The sequence below is a fragment of the Trachinotus anak genome, unplaced genomic scaffold (genome assembly GCF_046630095.1).
Source record: "Trachinotus anak isolate AG129_WGS33_773 ecotype Australia unplaced genomic scaffold, CSIRO_AGI_Tana_v1 ptg000004l, whole genome shotgun sequence".
NCBI lineage: Eukaryota > Metazoa > Chordata > Actinopteri > Carangiformes > Carangidae > Trachinotus > Trachinotus anak.
This window is the reverse complement of record NW_027273855.1, coordinates 8,790,213-8,811,649: the sequence shown is the minus strand read 5'-3', so window position 1 is coordinate 8,811,649 and position 21,437 is coordinate 8,790,213. Positions and strand designations below refer to the sequence as shown.

General features: G+C 39.2%; 1 protein-coding gene and 2 long non-coding RNA genes across 4 annotated transcripts in view; all 3 read right to left on the bottom strand.

Annotated features, from left to right (window-relative positions):
- The window catches only part of LOC139620284 (uncharacterized), a 266,597-nt gene that overhangs the window by 71,047 nt on the left and 174,113 nt on the right, over window positions 1–21,437 (bottom strand). The gene's annotated exons all lie outside the window — the stretch shown is intronic.
- Window positions 10,124–13,383, bottom strand: LOC139619923 (uncharacterized). The gene is made up of 3 exons (XR_011690692.1): window positions 13,134–13,383; window positions 11,673–11,774; window positions 10,124–11,242 (listed from the first exon to the last, which is right to left on the bottom strand). It is a non-coding gene; the product is annotated as an uncharacterized lncRNA (long non-coding RNA).
- LOC139620271 (uncharacterized) lies at window positions 13,671–19,464 on the bottom strand. Of its 2 annotated transcripts, XR_011690784.1 has the most exons (4): window positions 19,334–19,464; window positions 18,916–19,012; window positions 17,247–17,302; window positions 13,671–14,495 (listed from the first exon to the last, which is right to left on the bottom strand). XR_011690784.1 is itself a non-coding variant. In XM_071475630.1 (3 exons), exon 3 carries the CDS (start codon window positions 17,290–17,292, stop codon window positions 16,240–16,242), a length of 1,053 nt encoding a protein of 350 aa, XP_071331731.1. In that variant the 5' UTR covers window positions 17,293–17,302; window positions 18,916–19,012; window positions 19,334–19,464; the 3' UTR covers window positions 16,114–16,239. The 2 variants fall into 2 exon arrangements, 1 of the variants encoding a protein (XP_071331731.1); XM_071475630.1 differs by lacking the exon at window positions 13,671–14,495 and having other exon boundaries at window positions 16,114–17,302.

Below are 21,437 nucleotides of genomic sequence, written 5' to 3'. Positions count from 1 at the left end.
AAAAGAAACTGAGAGACAAGACAAATAAAGCCTTAAAGGCAACACAGACAGTCCGGAAATAGGTATTGTGCTGTACCTGAAGCTTGCCACACACCAAAACTATAACTCAGGAGAAAGGGCAAATCACATCAGTGTCAGTAAGAGTCAGCCATAACCCAGGTGACAGCAGTGAATGTCGCCTCAGGAAAGGATGTATTTGTATAATGCTTTCTCTTCCCATGAGACTTAAAGGTGATGTTGTTGTAGCGTAATGTTACCACCAGTGTATACTTACAAAATTTTAGAAACAGACAACGGACACTGCTATGTCAATTTGAATGAATGAAAGATGGTTTTATGGGTATAAAGTAATTATCTGAGAGGGTTTGTTAGTGCATTGAGTGCAGCAGTTATTGTTTCCCATATTCTTGTGCAGCTGAAAAACAACAAACAATAAACTAAAGAATATTTTTCTAATATGAGAGCTGGTCTCGACTAATGGGCTAAAATATGACTGCTAGAACCAATATTGTGAGGAGCACCCTCATGTATTCAATTCAATTTTTCAATTCAATTTTATTTGTATAGCACCATTATCTGGAGGCACTTTACAGGGTAAGCTCGAGACCTTACTTTGTTATAGAGAAAAACCCAACAGTTCCCACAAAGAGCAAGCGCTTGGCTTGGCAACAGGGGGGAGGAAAAACTCCCTTTTAACAGGAAGAAACCTCCAACAGAAGCGGGCTCAGGGTGGGCGGCCGTCTGCCTTGACCGGTTGGGCTTAGGAGGAGAAAAAGGGGGGGTGGGGGGAGGAGAGAGGAGAAAAGAGAGAGAGAGAGAGACCAGGAACAACTGTATAGGTAATGGTGTTATCAATAATAATAACAGATAACGGTGGTTAATAGTAATGATGAGTAGTGGTAAATCTGGATCCTGCTGCTCGTGAGGCAGAGCTACCTGCAGAATGAGGACAGAGAGAGGGAGAGAGAGGAGAAGCACAAACTACGGGAGAGAAAAAAAAAACAAAGTTAATGGCAGAGAGAGAGAGAGAGCCCTGGAATTCCCCCAGCAGTCTAGCTCTATAGCAGCATAACTAAGGGATGGTTCAGGACATACCTGAGCCAGCCCTAACTATAAGCTTTATCAAAGAGAACAGTTTTAAAACAAATGAGCAACACATGACACAGCTATTATGTTATGTGTCAGGAATGGGCAGGAATGGTACAGGGATGGTCTTCAGTGAATGGTGGGACAAGATATGCCTCCTTTTGAAAACCTCCAAGACCAAGGAGATGGTCATTGACTTTTGCAGGTCCAGGCCCGCCCTTCAGCCAGTCAAGCTTCGAGGGAAGGACATTGAGGTGGTGCACACACACTAAATACCTAGGTGTGCATCTGGATGGTAGCCTGGACTGGTCCCTGAACACGGACGCCATCTACTGTAAGAGGCAAAGCTGGCTCTTTTTCGTCAGGAGGCTCAGGTCCTAATGTCTGCAGTGAAATGCTGCATAGGGTCCTTTTTTATTCTGTGATCTGCTGGGGCAACAGCATGTCAGACAAGAACACAAGGAGAGTGGACAAGCTGTTAGAAAGGCTGGGTCTGCGCTTGGCAGGAGTCTGGACTCACTCATCTATCATGTTAGCATGCTGACTTTAGCTTTTAGCTAGAAGTATTAGTGTGTGTCCACACAGTTTCTCAGAGCAGCTAGCATGGCTGTTGACTCTACTGTAAGGTAGGGTTGGAGCCAAGGTAGGATTTTCATGGCAATGACGACTCCCTGTGACAGTGATGCCCCCCCCCCCCCCCCCCACAAAAAAAATTGTAAGCCCTATGGCCACCATGGCCAAAATCTCAAGGTTGCTGTAAAAGCATTGCTGCAACTGCTGAATCAGTTACAGCTTGACTAGCTCACTTGAACTTTACTGTGCAAAATAATTCAAGTGAGTGTGACACTTGAAGACTGTTCTTACATTCATCTGCTGAAAGTGATGAGTTTCTCTGAAATAAATATATTTTCATCTTTATAGATTCTGGCAAATTGATACATGACAACATGATGTATCTTAACTGACACTTAAAGGACTGCATTTTAAACACACATTATGTAACTTCTGCTGCTAGGGGTCTCTCAATCAAAACAATACCAAAAGATGGAGTTGTGTGACATCATGAAATATTGTGTGATCATGGGAGTTGTTGTCTTCACCACGACTGCTACTGTAAGCTTCTCCCTGTTTGGATTTCTTCAGTGTCAGTTGTTCAGGAGGTTTTTACCTGAATTATCTGTCTCCTCCTCTCCAAAATAAACAGACCCAGTGATTATAACCATAAGAAGCACTGAAAGCAATTTCAAATTTAAAGTCAATGTTTCGCTGATGCTGTACAGCAGACACAGGCCATTAGAGAGCTTAGAGTGTTAATCTAACTAACTACTAATTTATGAACCAGACGTTCAGGAGGTTCTTACCAGCAGCCAAATTCTCCACAGAGGTAACCTCTCCTCAGTAACAAACGGACCAGTGGATCAAAACCAGTATAAACATCAATTAAAGCAATGTCACTTCAAAATCTGTGATTCATCTCTGCTATATGGTGGACACAGGACATCAGGGAAAAGTTTGGAGCTAAAACTGCTAATCTAACTGCTAATTTATGAACCAGACATTCAGAAGTTTTTTTTACCTGCAGCCGAATTATCTGCAGAGGTGTCCTCCCCTCAGAATTAAGCAGTTTCATGCTAAAAATCAATGATTCGCTGGTGCTTCTTGGCAAACATGATGTCTTGGAATGGCTGGAAACTGAGACTCCTTACCTTTGTTTCTTTGATAACTTAAGAACCAGACGTTCAGTTTGTTTTTAAGGCACACCATGTAGCCATTAATCCACCAAGCAGGCAAGCCCCTGAGACTCTTTATTTCATGTCATTTTGTCATTATTTGCTGGTTTTTACTGGCAGTCCATCAGCAGGGATTTGTTATGTCCTCTCCATAACAAATGGACCAAGGGGTTAAAAGAAACAGAAAATAAAGCAGTTTCATTTTAGAAATCAGCGATTCGTCAACGCTCTTCGGCAAACACAGGCCATCTCAGAGTTGATGAATGGACATCCATGAGTGGGTGGGACCTGAGCTGCCATTGGCCTGGCCTGATGTCCTATGATCCTTCATCTGGTTAAAATATATAGTTGAAAACGACCAAGGTGTTAAAGGTGTATGTTAAAATGTGGCTTGGAACAGGATAAAAGTCCATTTTGAGCTTCTGGCAAGCAACCCCAATGTTTAAAAAAAAAAAAAAATCTTAATTCAAAAACATTCAGGGGAACCACGATGCTGACACATGCGCATAGGGGATATGACATCATTTACAGGCAACCAAATGAAATGGAGCATTACCATGATTAAAATCACAATTTCTCTGCTTTGGGAATTGCTACAAAATTTTGGGATAATTTAAGTACATAACTCAAAAAATACATAACATAGGTCTAGTCATTTGTAGACATTTGAATGTGGAAAAGTTACATATTAATAACTTGTCAAACATGTGTTTCTTATTGATGCATAAAAGTGAATAATTCTCATGTCATTTGGGTTATTTTCTTGTTTAATGGCTGGATTGCAACAGTGAGGCCATTCCTTTAATCTGGAATGTCCCTGACTGACTGCCTGATTGACCAATCATATTTCCACCACTGGTCAGCAGAGTGCCTTGTCACTGAGTTTCTGGCTCTAACAGGTTCTATTAGGGCGATGTTCATAGCTCATTGCCTCTAGATTTAGCGACTGGGTATAAACCTGTTGCATGACTGGACTGCGTATGGATGACAACTCGGGGCTTAGGGCTACACCTCATTACAAGCAGTCTACTGAGCTTCTCTGGTTTCCTGGCTGCTACAGGGAAGTGGAGGAGCGCTTCCAATACACTAAGCATTGCCTTCATTACTTCACATAAACTACTTTCATTATAAGTATCATTATTAAAGGAGGCAGAGGAATAACTAAACATAGGGAGAGAGAGAAACTTGCAGATCTGAATAACATGGAAACAACAGAAACACCAGCAACAGGAAATGAGACAATATGCTTACTGCAGTACAGCAATAAAAGCCCTGTTAAGAAATAAAGGGTTTCTGTCCACTGAAATGCTAGGAGGCTTTTAATTTGAAATGATTACAGGAAGTATTGAATTTGTTGAATTTATTGTTGAATTGAATTTATTAACACGTAATGCAAGTAACATTAACGTGACAGACAGAAGCTACTAAAAATGAAGCTTCTTACTAAAATACAGCTTTGACCAATTCTACATTTCAAACAGAGGGAGTTAAAAATAAAGACCTATCTCTGTTACATTCTGGAGTTGAGATAAAAAAACTAAACTGTTCTGGATTCAGACAGAGGCAGTGCTCTGTGTGAGAGACTACATAAGAAAGATACTGTGTCTCATTTTATAGGTAAGTATAGCTGATATCACAGTTCAGTCTTCGTCTTTAATTTATGTGTTTGGTGATTTTGTCAGATGACGTTGCAGTTATAAAATCCAGATTTTACCATAGGCGGTCCAGACATATACTACTACTAACTTTGGACCTAGTCTTGTTTTCTTAACAGAAAGTCAAGTTATTTATTTGTAGGCATCAATTTACTCACTGACCTTTGTGCCCTGGTATATGGCCTTTATGAATAGTAGGTAGCATAGAAGTCGAATGTGAAATACAGATTTTAAGTACAGTGCTTGACACCACTGTCAGAATCTTAGAGAGAAATAACACTGCTGTAGGCAAACAATATCTACATTTTCAATAATCACTTTCCCTTAAGTAATGCATGGCAGGGAAGATATCATCATCTAGTTTTTTGTGTGTTGTGCTTCAGCCCATGAGGCTGTGTAGTGTGAAGACGAGAAACAGTCTGGTATCAACAGGAAGAAGGAAAGAGGAAGGGGCTTATTATCTCTGTAGCTATTATCCTGTTAAGATAGCCCATTAGTTTTGCCTGCATCTCAATAGGTGCTTTACTGCACGTGCACATCTTTCTAGAAACCCAAAAACTGCCAGCTCAGTTTTCATTTCCATGGCAACAGACAATCACTTGATACAGTTGGCATAACCAGATGTGCAGGGACCAGACAGAAGCCACTGACCTATATATGACAAGTGCATATCCACTGTAAATGATATTGGATTACATAGTCTGCATATTGTAGCAGATCATAGAGTATATAGATCATCATATAGCAGCACTGAGGCTGCTCTGATACTGGGTGCAGGCAGTACAATGCTGTGGAGGGGGTGACTGAAAAAGATCCAATCCATTCTCTTATTACCTCAGCAGGCAGCCCTAAATCTGGACATAGCCCTCTTCTCTCTTCTCTGCCAGGGAGAGATTTTCTACAACCAGCATAACTGAGACACATATTGACACAGCAGCAAACAAGTTTTGATTAAACCCAAACTGATTTACAGCTGACAAAACCACCTGCAAATGATGGCAGGCAAAAAATCAATGTTTTGTAAAATGTTGAACTGCTCCTTGAATTATAAATAGTGACAGAGAGAAGATAATGTGTACATTTACATATCACGTAACAACACTCAGAGCGTCCACATTGGAACTTAAAAAGAGAGTCAGTGAGTCTATGTAATCATCTGGGCAATAAAGCCCCCAAGCTTTGTGCGCTGCTCTTAATAGCTCCTAAACCTAAATCAGACTAAGGTAAACACAGCCTATAGACAGACATTAAACAACCTCATCTGTTTGTCTCTTCTTGTGTATTTTATTACCACACCAGAGTATCAAGATAACTTCTGAAGCCGAAGCTGAATCAGTTGTGCATCCTCTGTTTGGGGTGAAAACACATGGCATTCCTCTAAATGCCTTCAGGACAAGTCCCCTTTCCCCAGAGCTTTCCAGCATTTTCATTGGTGGTGATGGAGAGAGAGACAAGGGTCACGTGGTAACCACATACTTGGCTAGATAAAGGACCTCATCTGGCTGTGTACAGGCGTCTGTGCCTGCGAGGAAACTGCCCCAGATCTCAGTTGTCATTTGGCAGCCTTTAGTGTCTGTGTGTCTGAGTTAGTGTTAAGTACAGTAGATATGTTTGTCTTGGGGGAGGGGCTGGAACTCTGTTGTGAACATAAATATTTCTTTTTCTACATTGCTATTCAATTTGTATAATCAATGACAGCATTTGGGTGAATCATAACAAATGCCATTACAGTCATCACACTTTAAAAAGGCTTAGTTCCCCTCGCTCTATGCTTGCGCTTATGTAAGCTACTGACATTTCATTGTTCCAGAAAAAAAAGATAGGGAGCAAGGGAGAGATAGAGAGAGAGACAAAGCACTGAGTTGGAAAGATTAAGAGCGATAAACTGTATTATACAGATGCATAACTGATGCTAAACCTTTAAAAATCACTGTCCTCACTGAAGAATAAGTCAGCCTAATGACTATGTCAATTAATATCTTTGCAGCTGTGGAGCAGTCTTCTGATGTGGATCAGTAATGATAATTTTCTGTGACAGCTGATGAACTCTCTATCATTAAGCATTTCTTTGATTATAAAAAAGTTGTTGGTGGCAGTACTACACTGCAAAAAATTATAGGCCACAAGAATGCTGCAGTTGGGGTGCATTATGGGAAGAGTAGGATTTAGAATTCTTTTAAGCTTGACCCACACTAGGGATTATATAAGTCAACATACTTTATGTCTGTCTGACCATTTTGCTTTAATATATCTCTTACAGACTAAGTCACATGAACTATCAAATCACACCAGCATCACTACTCCATAAATAAATAAATGAATAAATGCTGGATTTTGAGCTTTGCTTTTATTTTCCTGCGGACAGAGAACCCATGCATCATTGGACCCAATGTAAATATAAATTGAATTTATAGCAGCTGAATTGCATAGTGAAACTAGTTGATCACTGGATTCACATGCAGGCATGAAGTAAATCTGCATAAATCTTTCATGTGGAGGTGCTCTTTGGTGAACTTTGACAACACTTATCATAGGAAGCAGTCTTAACAGTGCTGAACTTAAAGGGAACAGAGAGCTTCTGGGAGGCAACCACAATGCCATTAAATATGGTTAGTGGATATGACATTATTGATAGGCGACCAAATGAAACAGACCATTACCAATATTAAGATTATGTATTTCTTTAAGAATTGCTGGAAAAATTTGAGATCACATAAGTACACAACTCAAATTAGAATGAACACCTCACAGTTGTATGCCTCCGCAACTAGTTTCAGATTACATCCTTAGTATCCAGACGCATATAAAATAATAACCATTTTGTCATAATTGGTGTGGGAAGCCTTGAATAATGGCTTAAAAGTGTTTTGTGAGGTCACACTCATCTTGACCTTTGAACTTTGACCACCAAAATCTAATCAGTTTGTCATTGAGTCCAAGTGGGCATTTGTGCCAAGTTTGAAGGGATTCCCTTGAGGAGTTCTCAGGATATTGGGTTCACAAGGCCAAAATTATGTTTTGTGAGGTCACCATGACATTGACCTTTGACCTTTGACCACCAAAATCTAATCAGTTCATCCTTGAGCCCAAGTGAATGTTTGTGCCAAATTTAAAGACGTTCCATTAAGGCATCACTTAGATATTGTGTCCACAAGAATGGGATGTACAGATGGATGGACCCCCCGAGAACAATATGCCTCCAGCCCTGGCTGTTGCTGGTGCAGAGGCATAAAAAATATATAACATAGGTCTAGTCATTTTTTAGACATCTTAATGTGGAAAAGTAACAGATTAAAACTTTAAATTTGTTAATTTTTGGATTCTTGGATTCTGGATGAATTCAGAAAATATGAAGCCATGTTTTGTTCACAAATTCAAGTGTTTAAAATTCTCTACTGCTGATTCACTCCTATAACCAGCTTCCTCTCCATAACAATGGCAGCCAAGGCACATGGGTATTGTTGTATTTAGAACCATCCATCATGCCAAACTGACAGACAGAATGTGATATATCAGAAACTAAGTTAAAGGAGCTGTTTGTAAGTTCTCTCTGCAGGTGTCTGCTGGGAGTGGATGGTGATGATGTTGGTTGAAGAGCTTCGGCCATCATTGTGTTTAAAAGACAAGATGTTATAATACATCCTCTGAGCAGCTACATCTTCAGGACAGATTGGAAGTGAGTCACTATCATAAAGTGGTGAGATGGGCCGGGGTAGCTGGTTAGCATGCTAACTTCAGTAGAAGAAAAGACTAATAGAGACAAGAGCTAACATTTGTGTTAAGGATATTGTTGAAAGAAAAATTTGAACTGGGAATACAAAATGGAAACCAGTTGCCCCTCCCAACCCCCTGCAACCCTGATTAACCTCCTCTGTCAGATTATAAGATCCACACAAGAGGCACATGGTTTTTAGACAGTTATGGGACAGATGTCAATGCTACAAATATTTCTCCTCAATAAACTGAGTATCACTGAACATCCAGCATCACTTTCTGCTGTGACTGGCCCTTTAAACTGAGTTTCAGTGCTCCCTGTCTGATACTCCACCAAACAGGTTTAAGTTTTCAATTTTAAGGCAGTAGTGGTGATTTCACTGATATAAATGTACACATTATTTGATTCACAGCTCTAAGGTTTACTACACCAATACACAGTAGCTCCACTTATTCAATTACACATTGATGTTTCATCTCAAAGAAAAAAAAATAGTGTATTATTTCACAGATGTCACTCGTTTAGTCAGAGGACTGATCTCTGAAAGCCAATGACATCATTAGTTCAATTTTTGGATTTCAAGCTTTAGATATTGATGTTGTGAGACACTGACTTTCATTTCCTGAATCATTAGGATGTTACCATGTAAATTCACTTTTAGGGTGGCTGTTCCCTTTAGTTTTGATAGGAAAATTGCCCTCCAATAGATAATTTCACTGATTCATGACATTTCTTAAAACATTTAAGTGAAAACATTTTAAATCACAAGAGGGATCATTCCTAATAGTCAGCTTGGACGCTTGATTTTGGAAAAAAATGTATATTGTCAAGCTGATATAACTTGTCTGTAATTCCTCCTTTTGATTAATCAAAATTTAAGGCTCATATGTGGTAAAAATATTTAAATGCTTACACACGTCAGGTCAAAAACACTGAGCATTATTTCAGCCATTTACTTTTCACCTTTATTCAAATCAGTTTAGATGGGAGAAGCAGGCTGAGGAAAGCCGTCCAAAGCTGTGCTGCAGACACTGTCAGTTAAAGAGTCGGCCAGTGCAGAGAAAGCAATATACGCCAGTGCGTGGTGATAACAAGGAGACAGATGCACACCCCCATTCACACATGAAAGGGATTTGTTGAGGCTGAGTTGATGTTCTTTTTCCCTTGAGTCACTCCAGCCTCTGTCACACACATACACACACACCAGCAACATCAGCAGTAACACAGATTTCATCCCTGTCTTTCACTCGCTTTCACACATGCAGTACCTGGCTCCTTCCTCCTCCTCCTCTCTCTGATTCTCACAAAGACAAAACAAGTCCTTGGACCTTGTGACATTGTTGTTGATTGTCTTTCTATGTTTTTCTTGCTGTCTGGGTCTTTTTAGCACTGCTTTCGCAAACTGTCATCTGTTACTCCCTCCTTCCTGTTATCCTCTCTCATACACTTTCTCTTAGACTTTTATCTTTTTTGATTTGATTAGATTGCATGGCAGGTCCCTATTTATCTCTGTGTCACTGAACAACAGGAGTAAATATATTCATTTCTAAATGCATTCTTATAACAGTTTCTTCTCTACTTACATGCTTCTGTTTTGGTTTTTTCACCACACTGTAAGAAAAGATACACCATATCTACTCAATAAAAATGAGGCAACAGATTACAAGTAATATTATTAATTAAATTTCACAATGTTTGGTATTGAGTAAAAATTAATTATATTAAACCATTAATAGTTATCCATTTAATATGAGTAGATCTGAATAGAAAATGGTTACAGAATTAATTATAATCTAAACAAAAATATTGAGTTAATTTGAAAAAGATAAATTTCCATAATGTGTAAATAGTACTAATAAAAAATAATTTAATTCTACAGATCAATGATATATAATTGAGTAATAATCATCTACATTTATCAGTGCATTAATTTGAATTTATTAAATGCAATTAATTAAATCTAAACATTCTGCTTTCTTAGGAATAACTAGTCTATGGCCCAGAAAGTACAGAACTCAACAAATACTCAAATAACACTTTTATTAACAATTCACTTGTGTGATGTCCATAAACATGTGTTTCCATGCCTTCTCACCTTACTTAGTCACTAAATTGGATCAATAATGATAATCCTCCAGAAGTGCATGTACCAAAACTATTTGTACGGAGTGAAAAACATTTAGTACTTTCAACTAACCACAATAGAAATGTCACTTACACTGACCAGAGTCCAAATCAGTGCTAATTTACAAACATAGCAGCACTTTCAAATGTGCAATTCCCTCGCTGAACATTATGTAGCACAACACTGCAACTACAGTCTTGTTTTCAAGCCAGAAGTTTGCTCATACATTTCAAACCTGATCTTTGAAAAGGACAAAATGCTGACTTTAACTATTAAAAAAAAAGGAAGAAATGCCATATTACAGAATGTTGATATGTCCATAAACATGTGTTTTCCATTCTTTCTCACTTCACTGAGCCACTAAATTAGATCGATAGATCTTAAAGAAAAATCCTCCATAAGTGCCATATGTGCCAAAACATAAATCATAAAAGTACAATTTGTACAGTAAAAAACATCTGTACTTTGAACTAACAAAAGTTAAAATGTCACTGACATTCGTGGGACCATCCAAATCAGTGCTAATTTACAAACATTGCACTTTCAAATGTACAATTCTCAAGCACTTTAGAAGCTGGACATTTTGTAGCACAAAAGTCTCCAGTGCAACTACAGTCTCATTTCAAGCCAGAAGTTTGCTCTTGAGGGACTGGACTTTGTTTGACAGCTTTGAATCATCCAGTTCCAAGAAAAGTTTCTGAAATACCTCAAAGGTGTACTTCAGCTGTCTGGGATAATCGAGATTCAGTGCGTAGGTCAAGCCAAGGAGGACAGAGCAAGCCCTTGCAATATCTCCAAGTCCTGTGATGACTTCTACACCCTCTATGACGACTGCAATGTTCTTTGGGCTGTTGCTTGTAGAAGCTCCAGGCTTTGGAGTCACAATAATTGCCATTGTGAGCTGTTCAAGTTCCTCCAAGTTGTCAGTGTCCTGCAACATGAAATTTTAAGTGTCTTAGTATAAAACGTACATATCACATTACTAGACAATACATTCATTATTATTTTCATAGCTTATAAATCTGTTTTATTACATTTTATTTCCTCAGAGGGCTTGGTCTCAAATCGTTCTGTTTTCTTTTCTACATGTGACATGTTTATAGTCCACAATTGTTCTTCCATTGTAATGAGGGCTTAATGCTGTTCTACTATTGTATCCCTCTCTATGTACAGTATCATGTGGAAGAATAGTGTTCATCCCTCTAGTTGAGTTCAGAGATTTGGAGAATCTATGATGAAGAGCACTGAAGCAAAAAACAAAGGTCTCAGATCTGTGTCAATTTACTTGACAACAGCACCTATATGAGGAATTAAGGAAATATGGTCCTTGAAATAAGTTAATGCAAATTAATGTCACCTACGTTGAATTCTTTGATGAGATGTCCCCATTGCTCTCCAAGGTATTCTATAAGACACTGAAGGACAACCTCTCTGGTCCTCTCAACCGGAGACAGCACTAAATCCTGGGGAGGAATGCAACAACTGATAAGTCATTCACCAAAAAAATAAAAAATAAAAAAAATCACTGGATGTTTCTGTAATTTAGAAATGTAAACATCTGTTTTTGTACGACCTGGATCCTATTTTTGGGGTTTTGGCCATCATGTCTATCAATTCTGATCGTACTTTACATGCCTTCTTTACTTCATTTATAAAGCTTCGTCAGACCAAAAGACACAGCTTCATAATGGTTTTAAGTAGACAATGTACTGTATATGACTCCGTGATTATCCATTACCCCCTTTCACACATGCACTGTACACCTGAAATTATAAAGACATCACCTGGAGGAGTTGAATGTGTGAGCACAAATATGACTATGAAATATGAAAATGAATCTGACATTAAATGGATTTAACCCTGACAGCTCTATAGTACAAAGTCCGTGTCATGTCTGAATGACCCCATGTGTGAATACAACAGTGAATTCTCCGGAGCATTCACAGTGAGGGATGATGGATAAGAAAAACACAGCAGGGCAGCTAAGCTGCATTGTTTTGACTAGAACTGGACGCTCCAAAGCTAGCACTAATGGGAGAGGACTTCCTCTCGTTTCCTCTCCTTTCCCCCTTCTTTCCTCTCATCTAGCAGATTTTGAATTGTCATGTTGTTGCACCTTGTAGTTTGGCCTTGGTGTCTCACACTCTGTTTCTACAGATCTCTCCAGAGCTCCATCCCTCTGCACCAACCGCTACTTGCATCATCCCCTTTCCTCTGCTGTTAAACCGGCCTGCCCTCCCTGTCCATGACCCAGTCTGCCATCCAGTACTCCCATTAAGCTGGCCTGCTCTCCCTGCTTTCCCTCCCACCAGAAGCTGCCTTCATTAACCATTTGCATGTTTTCCCATATTCCATGTTGTAAACTGTTTTCTTGTCTGTATACAACATCTATTGCACATCTCCCCATCCTGGGTGAGGGATCCCTCCTCTGTTGCTCACACTGAGGTATCTCCTGTTTTTTCCCCTGTTAAAAGGGTTTTCTTGGGAGTGTTGTCTCAGTGGATGTGACAGTCTAAGGGCAGAGGATGTTGTCATGATACTATGTAAAGCCCTTTAAGACAAACTGTTTTTAAAAAGTGGCTATGAAAATAAAATTGCCTTGTCTCTGATCAAAACAGCAACAGTATATTAAAGGCATTAGCTGTTATTAGTTTTTCATGTATTCAATATTGCCACACTGAATAGTTAGTAATAGTTCATTAAATTAGGGCAGCAGCTAATTTCTGAAGTACAACTGTCTATCCTTCAGTTTGTGTCCTTATTCATATCATTTGGAAATCTTATGGAATAAAGCTACTTCTAATTTTAAAAAAGTATTGGACCGCCAGCGGTTCCATTATGATCTCCAGTCTTCTTCCAAGTGCTCCTCCTTTGGCACGAAATAGTGTCAGTAGCTTGGGAGTGTGACGGTCTAAAGAAGACATAAATTTCGGCTCCAGATGTACAGTAGTTGTTCGTTGAAATTCTGCATTGATCTGAAACACAAAGGTAACAAATGAGGCAGTAAGAGCAAGTAAAAGTATTCTTATACATAATGAAGTCAATTTGACAAATTATTTGGAAGCAATCCCTTACAAGGTCATCATTTTTACATTCTCATTATCTCTTAACAGGAGTTACAAATTCCAACTTACTTGAGAAGGATCAAACAGGGTAGGCCAGCGGTCCTTCATGGCTCGAACAGTTGCACACTGATTGATGATTTCATGTCGTCTGAGGGCAAATGTTTTGTTCATTTTGTCTTTGACTATCTTTTCATTGTTCTTCTTTTTTGACTTGGTGACCAGCTCTTCCCTTACTTTCTCCAAGCTCTGTTCATTTTCACCAGCTGTGTAGGGTGGCAGATAATTGACCTCTGCTCTTTTTGCTTTTTTCACGTTTTTTGCAGACTTCCTGTCAGCAGGGAGTTTGTGTTTCAGAGCATTGCATGTAACATCTGGGATACCAAGGCCTCTTAGCTTTGTTCTGTAGTTAGCCATCTTGTATTTAATGCTATTCTGCCATCCAATGACACCTGCAGAGCTCCCTGGATCCTTCAGACATGGGTGTGCCTTGATAAGTGCTTCAGCGACAGAAAGACGATTCTGGAGCGATAGATAGGGAGTGTATGTATAAATGGACTGAGCTAGCTTTTCAAGTATGTCTGACTTGATGTTTGGGGTTGTCAGCAGTGTGCCCTCTTTTCTGTAAACTTCATTGGCTCTTTCAAGAATCATTTCGGTTTCAACAGAGAATTGTGGAATAATGAATTCAGTTGGCCATTGTTTCTTTTGTAGGCTGCTGCTTGATGACATGGTGGCTGAGCTTACAGATGATGAATCACATGAGTCATAAGAGTCTTGTGCAGTAGAACTTGTGGAGGCAGGATCATTGGATTGCTCTGAGGTGAAACTTTCATTGTAGCTGTCATTGTGTGGTACTGGATACAAATCGAGAACAACTGGTTCGATTGTCACAACCTTAATTGTGGCTTTGTGTGTAATTTCAGCAGTGGAGTTCAGAGTAAGAAAGTCCTCAAAATCTGGATCTAAATACTGCAGGCTGAAGTTGTCTGGGATTTTAATGTCTGCTTGACGGCCGAGTTCAGCTCCTCTATAGTCCCTGGTATTCCGGATGGGAGAGTCAGTTTCTCTATTCTGTGACCAAAGATGACCCGGAGCACTGCTGAATCCATGTCAGGTGGCCTAGTGAGAAGAAAATAATCTTTAAAAAAGTAAAGGTTATAACTACATTAAGCACAAACATTCTCAAACCCTCTGAAAACAAGTGATGTGTGGTCAGCTATTTTTTTGGAAATGGGCTAATTCACAAAATCACCAACAATCTAAAGTTTATGATAGAGGGAAAGATAGATTCTAAAATGTACAACAAATGTAACGTTTCAGTGTAACCACGTGCAATCCTGCAAGTCTGTAAGATGCAAGTGGATAGACATCTTGAAGGCTGAGGTGATGGACAAGATTCACTTCCTTACAGGTTTCCAACAGAAAAGATCTGAGGTGTTCCAGGTACCAAGCATTGAGTTTCTTGACAATGAAGTAAAGACTGCTTTCCAAGCTCAACATCTGTATGATCTCTACAAAGTCTGGGAGCCCTCCTGTAGAACCATACGTCAAGATCATCCCAGCTGAACACCTTGTTCCATGGTATGTCACGGTGTTCGACAACTGTACACTTGTTAGCTGTGGGAACAGTTTCTTCACAGACTCCTGGATGTCAACATGCAGTACTTCCAAAGGCAAAGATGACACTTTACTGATTACCAGGGCAGGCTTAGCCATATTTCTTTGCCAATTGTAAGCCATCATCAGCTGATGTTTTGTTGAAAGTGACAGCAAGACATTCTTGAAATTGCTTGAGAACCTCACAACACGCATGAAGAACTTATGCTTGGCCTCAAAGCGCATAGTCCACAGACCAACTAGAGGACCAAAGGCATCTATGAGCGCAGGATAGTGCTCCAAAAAAATGGTGTTTGGGTGTCAATCTGAAATGAGGGAAAACTTCTTGCAATCTGTGACGATGCTCAGATATTTTTAGGTCAAGATAAGCAACACTTTCAACGGAGTGGAGAGGGGCCACAGAGAGCTCTACAATGTCCTTAAGGGTCATAAGAATTTGCCACGCTGGATCATCAGAGGGTATCCTTGCGCCAATGATTAGTGGCAGTGACCTTATGAGTGCCCAGTTCTCATGAGCATTTCCTCCTATAGTACCACGACTACCAAAATTTACTGGGATGGACTGAGGGCGGTCAAGATTGTCTGTAAACTTAAACGGAAACTGCTTTATTAAGTCATTAAGTTCTGATAATGTTAAATATTTGTTCTTAATGAAAGTATTCAGACAGTGTGCCAATTCTGAAGGGACAATGCCTTCAAACAGATCATGGAGTATGTCAGGAGGGTAACCCCTAACAAAGCTGAAGTGACTCTGCTTCTTAGTCAGTGGGCAGGCTTTCTTGACTCCATAGCAATGAGGCAAGGTGGGGTCATCTTCTACAGTTTTGAGATGCAGCTTATGGGTTTCTTCTGTGCGAGGTGGAAATTCCCCACAGCGTACCTCCTTTTGAGAGTATTCAGAGTGAGATCCTAAGCAGAACCTGCAAATGTAAGGACCAATGAAGTTTTCAACAAGTCCACCAAGAGAGTGTGCACCAAGATTATCTGCCGCCACACAATATACTGTCCCTTTTATGTTCTTTCCGGCACAGGCAACAAAAACTCCTTCTTGTTCCAAGACAGACAGATCTTTCAAGAGAGGCTCTAAAACAAAATCATAGCCGAATCTTTTAACATGGCCAAGTTTATTGCAGAAAGAGTAGAGCGCAGTCCAGATGGTACATTTGCCAGGATCCAATAAACAGCGGTGATCTTGTGTTTCTTACGTGATGTCCCTAACGGGTTGCAAACCTCAAAATCATCAACATTAACGCAGAATTAACGCTATTCTTGGTTCGTCAACAGCAAAAAATGGATTTTGTTTGAAATTTTTCCCGTCTTGAAATGATTTATACTCAGTAGATGAGTTTGTTTTTTTCAAAACCTCATGTGCAATATCCTTATTGGTTAATATATGCTCCAAGGTCTGAAGAAGGGGCACATATTGAAAGCTGAGATTCTCCTGCGAATCAAGGATGTACTCTACTGGCTGGACAAATTCAAACTGTGTCTTGAAATACTGCCTTCTCAGATAAACAGAACCAAAGGGCCCATCTTCTCCCAGTGCCTTGCTTGTAGGGTGTGACTTGCATAGTTCCTCCACCAATTCTTTCACAATGTCCTCCTCCACAACACAATTATTCTTCTTCAAAGTTGCATCGACAAGCTGACGAATTACTGGAGCAGAAGCGGTATATATAAAATGAAGCTCCTCCACCAAATCATCAATACATTTACCAGAAACGTTGTGCACACTTTCCAACTTTAAGAGAAGTGAGCCAATTCTTTGGTGAATTTCATTTGATATATCCACTGGAGGATTTATACTGGCATCATCCTGATCACTATCAACTGGGACTAAAAGATCAGTTTCATTTTGTAAAGTTTGGTATTCACCAATGACATCTTGCTTCAAGTCTTCAAGTGAATGAGGGTTGTGCTTTCTGCTTTTGTGCACAAAAAATGTTCCATATATATTTGTCTTAAATGTACATCCAACAAAAACACACTCTACAGTTTCATGACTCCTTAGGTGATTGCCGAAGTGACGGAAGTATTCTTTTTCAGTTTGATATTTAGCTGAGCAAATAACACATGTGAAAGAGAGGACTACTCCTGGCCCCTTAGCTTCATCCTCTGCATGATACCTTGACAAATGTGTACGGAGGGCACTTAGTGTTTTAAAGGAGCATGGACAATCATAATCGAGACAAGGTACTGAATTTCCAATCTCAAACGTCCTGTGCTGTAGTCTGTAATGCTGCAGAAGATCACCCTTGGTTGTCGCTCTGAATCCACAGACTTTACAATGCCATCTCATTTCGCGGCACCTAAGGAAAACACAAAGTTTTAGATATGAGAAGTGCTTTCCAGCTTCACATTTCTGCACATGAAAATCATCCCCATGTGAAAAATGAAATTAATTCATGTATAACATTTACAACTTATAAATCCTGGATTCTTTAATGAGTGACAATGAGTTTATGTCATTTTAAGGATTTTAATGATATTATTTAACTTTTTTGTGGAAAAATCATATTAAACTAGTAAAGTAGTCTTTTAAAAAAAACACAAGCTCTTTGATCAAATTCAAATCAAAGGCAAATTCAGGACGCAATCAATTGCAGGGTCATTATTTTAACATTTACATTTATCTCTTAACAGGAATTACAAATTATAACTCAATCATAATTGAGAAAAGTTACCTAATTAAAATGGAAATCATCCCTGCTGTCGATGAAATGAATGAATGAAAATATATGCTATCCTATAAGATCCTAGGATTTTTCATGAGGGAGAAGGAGTAGATGATAATTGAAAATTTTCACCAACACTAATACAAACACCAACCCCAATATAATATAATTATAATATATATACAATAATGTAATATAATTGCAGCTCTAAAACGTTCATGGACTGATTTTATAGGTGTTCTGTCTGTGTCTGTATGACTGTAGAGCAACAATGTTCTGAGTTATCAAACCACCGAAAATGTGCACCCAACAAACGTTTAAAGATTTCTTTCTTTAAAAAAAAAAAATCGTTTTAAAAGACAAAAACTGCTCTGAGACACGGGTGGGGGGTGTCCGCTGAAGGCGCCGAAAGCACACAACTACAGCCTCTAAGCCCAAATTCATGAAGAATTCCCCAATAAAAATTACACAAATTCAAAGGACGACGACGAGCAACATTCAACAGCAGGAGCCACTGTTTTATTCGGCAGATATTTTTGGGTAAATGTGGACTTATTTCAGTAAAAATGTTACTTAAATGACTAGTTAACCAGCCGTTCATCACCATTCATCTTCATGTTAAATTGCCGATTTTTCCAATGGAGTTCGGTGGCTGGTTGGCTCACGATACTAACAATTAGGCAACTATGAAACTAAACACCGCTAATCAGATTTTTAGTCTACTGTTTAGCTGTAAAGTGAGAAAGTTTGTGCCATGTTAAGCCCCCCCCACATTTCCACACTTAAATTAACAGTTTTATACAGAAAGAGAAATAAAATTGCGACTCGAAAACGTATCATTGTTAACAGACCGACTTCACATGTGTCTTGGTCCGTTACCTTCACATTTGCAAGTTGCAACACAACAGCGAAACAACAGAGATAACTCACGTTACCTGCCCGGGAAGACTAACGGAAGTGCGTCAAGTGCCGTCCGAAATATAAGATGCTCTTCCAGCAATAACCCCCAATATTCCTCTTTATGGAAATGTGTCTAACCTTAACATTAAACCCAGTGTACTTATTTATGCAATTCCATAAAAACTTACCGAGGACAGCGTATATCAACACGCAAGGACACGGATGTTAACCCGTATCCTTCAAAATAAAAGTAAAAGTTAGCCTTCGATACATTCTTATTACAGCGCATCATACCACTACATGCGTTCTTCTTACTAACCCAGTGATAACGAAATAAGTTTTCTTACCTTAGTCAGCCAGTTAAATTCTGCAAGATGAGCAATGTCGAAGAAGACATTCACTGTCTTGTACTCTCTTCAAATGTCTTGTGGAGTTGATAGCCTGCTGCGTTCAAAACAAAACAAAACAAAAAACCCAAAAGAAATAGACAGGAAGTGCTTTTCAATTAAAATTAGCCTTATTACATTAATTTGAATTCACTCAATATTCTCTCTATTTGGGCTTAGATAAACACAATGTTTAAGTTTCATTTAACTAAAATGGGTGGATTTTTTTCCAAACATTTTTATTTGAAATTTAATTAAATATTGGCCTCTAAATCAAACATACAATTATATTGAATACATTTTACCTAATGCATTAATTCAAATCTACATGACCACAGAATCATTTCTTACAGTGCAGGCAGTCAACATGATTACCCACCTTCCCTTTTCCTCAACCCTGTTTCTTCTGGTGTGGCTTCCTCTTTTCTCCCAGACATCTGCATTGTCAGACAGGAACTAGTGGAGAGTGTCTTTCTGTCCCATATACCCAGGGCAACATAATGGTGCCAATGTTAAAAAAAAAAGTCAGGCTATTTATTAAATATTCAGCAGATACAGCAAAGAGCTCACCAGAGCATGACATCAATTTTTAATTGAAGGCCTCAAGAGGTGTCCTTTATCGTTTTTCCTGTATCTTATTTGGCTTCATGTGTGCATGTATTACAGTTAAAATCACATCAGGCATTTCAGCTGCACCAAACAGGTTTGTGGGGTACAAAATTAAATATTTCTGTCATAATGCATTTAGCTCCATATCAGCTTGAAGTAGCCTTTTAATGATAGTGAGGAATTCAGATCATGGCTTTTTATGCAGACCTAGATACTACATACAAAGATTCCTTCCCTTTGGACGTTTCCCTATCACTCTAAATTATATTAATACTACTACCTCTGCAACATATTATTCTCAATGTATGCATAGATTAAAGCAGCAGTTTGCAGGCTTGCAAAAATCCAGGACAGGCATAAAATTTGAACAGACACAAGTTTCAGGTTCCTTCCCTACTTTCCGCCGAGCTCCAAAACTGTCTCCCAAGTCCCTCCTCCGACTTCAGTGCACACCAGAGAGCGTGCATGCATCTTAGCTTGGATGCACAGGCACAGTATCCACAGCAACTGGAGACGCCAGAAAGTATGGAACACATGGAAGTAAGAACTAGCCTATTCTACTCTCAGATAATGTTAGATATTGACTTTATATTTTAGGTAAGACTCAATGTTTGTTTATTTAGCAAGATTCAACTTTGGGATAAAAGTAAGGTTGCAATTTTTCTGAAAGTACAGCTTTTTTACATAGCCTAGGTTACCGATAAGTAACAGTTAGCATTCATTGCAGCGTATTACTCACTGGCACTTTGATAAATGTGACATTTTTTCCTGTTGATGTGTATAAAGTTTTGAGACCGAGGGACAGGCCTCAGAAGAAGAGTACATCCCCTCAGCTGCTTCTACACGCCAACGGATGGGTACAAGCAAGAGCCATGAAGTAAGTGCATCTGGTGTGCGCGAGGGAGGTGGGGGCCAAACCTGCCTGCAGTGTGTGCACAAGCTGTTATTGACAGTCAGTCAACACTCCCCCTAGGTCTGTTTGGTGGTATTGAACCCGGGAGCGGTGAATTTTTGCAAATCACATTACAAGCTGTAGGTGGAGCTAGAGGAGCTGGATTTTTTCCAAAATTACCTTCTTCATGTACTACTATCAGAATATAGTGACAGATTCAGCAAATAAGACAAAAAATGATTGCCTACTGAAGCTTTAAACAAAGTCATACCTGCTTTAAAAAGTATTAGCAGTTAAATGTAAGATATAATTTGCACCCCAAAACCGCTTATTTGGAAATATTACAATGTGACACTGTACCACAGTTTCCTACATATTTCCTCAGTCTTTAGCAGCTAAGACCTTTCTTAAATTGCCTCACCACTTAGAAAAAAGTGGTCATCTCTAAGTACGTCTGTTCACACCTGGTTTTAAAATGTGCCTCCACGTGTCACAACCATAAACTGTATATAAAAATGGATGTCGACGCGGAAGCCAATGCGGAAGTGCCTTAAACCTGCATTCTATCGAATGACCATCAGGGGGCGACACCACTGGTTGCAAAAAGAAATCCAATTGTAAGGAAGTCTAAGAGAAAATGACCCTACTTCTCACTTGGTTTATGACCCCAGTAGACATTTTCATAACAAGTTTATGGTCTCAATCGCTAGTTTCAAGTCTTCTTCAATACAACATGATGTTCATTTTTAGAATTATAGTCTCATTTAATTTAAAATAGACGATAAAGTAGGGTATGCATTGGGGCGTGGCTAACGTATGATTGACACATGTCACTTGTCAATCAAGAGCAGTCCCTTCTCACAGAACCAACGATGTTGAATTAGCCGTGAACTTGTTTTTTGGGTGTAGTGTTTTCGTCCTGGAATTTTCCACATACAGTTACACAGACCTTCCATCGTTTTTTCAGTTCGTGAAAATTAGT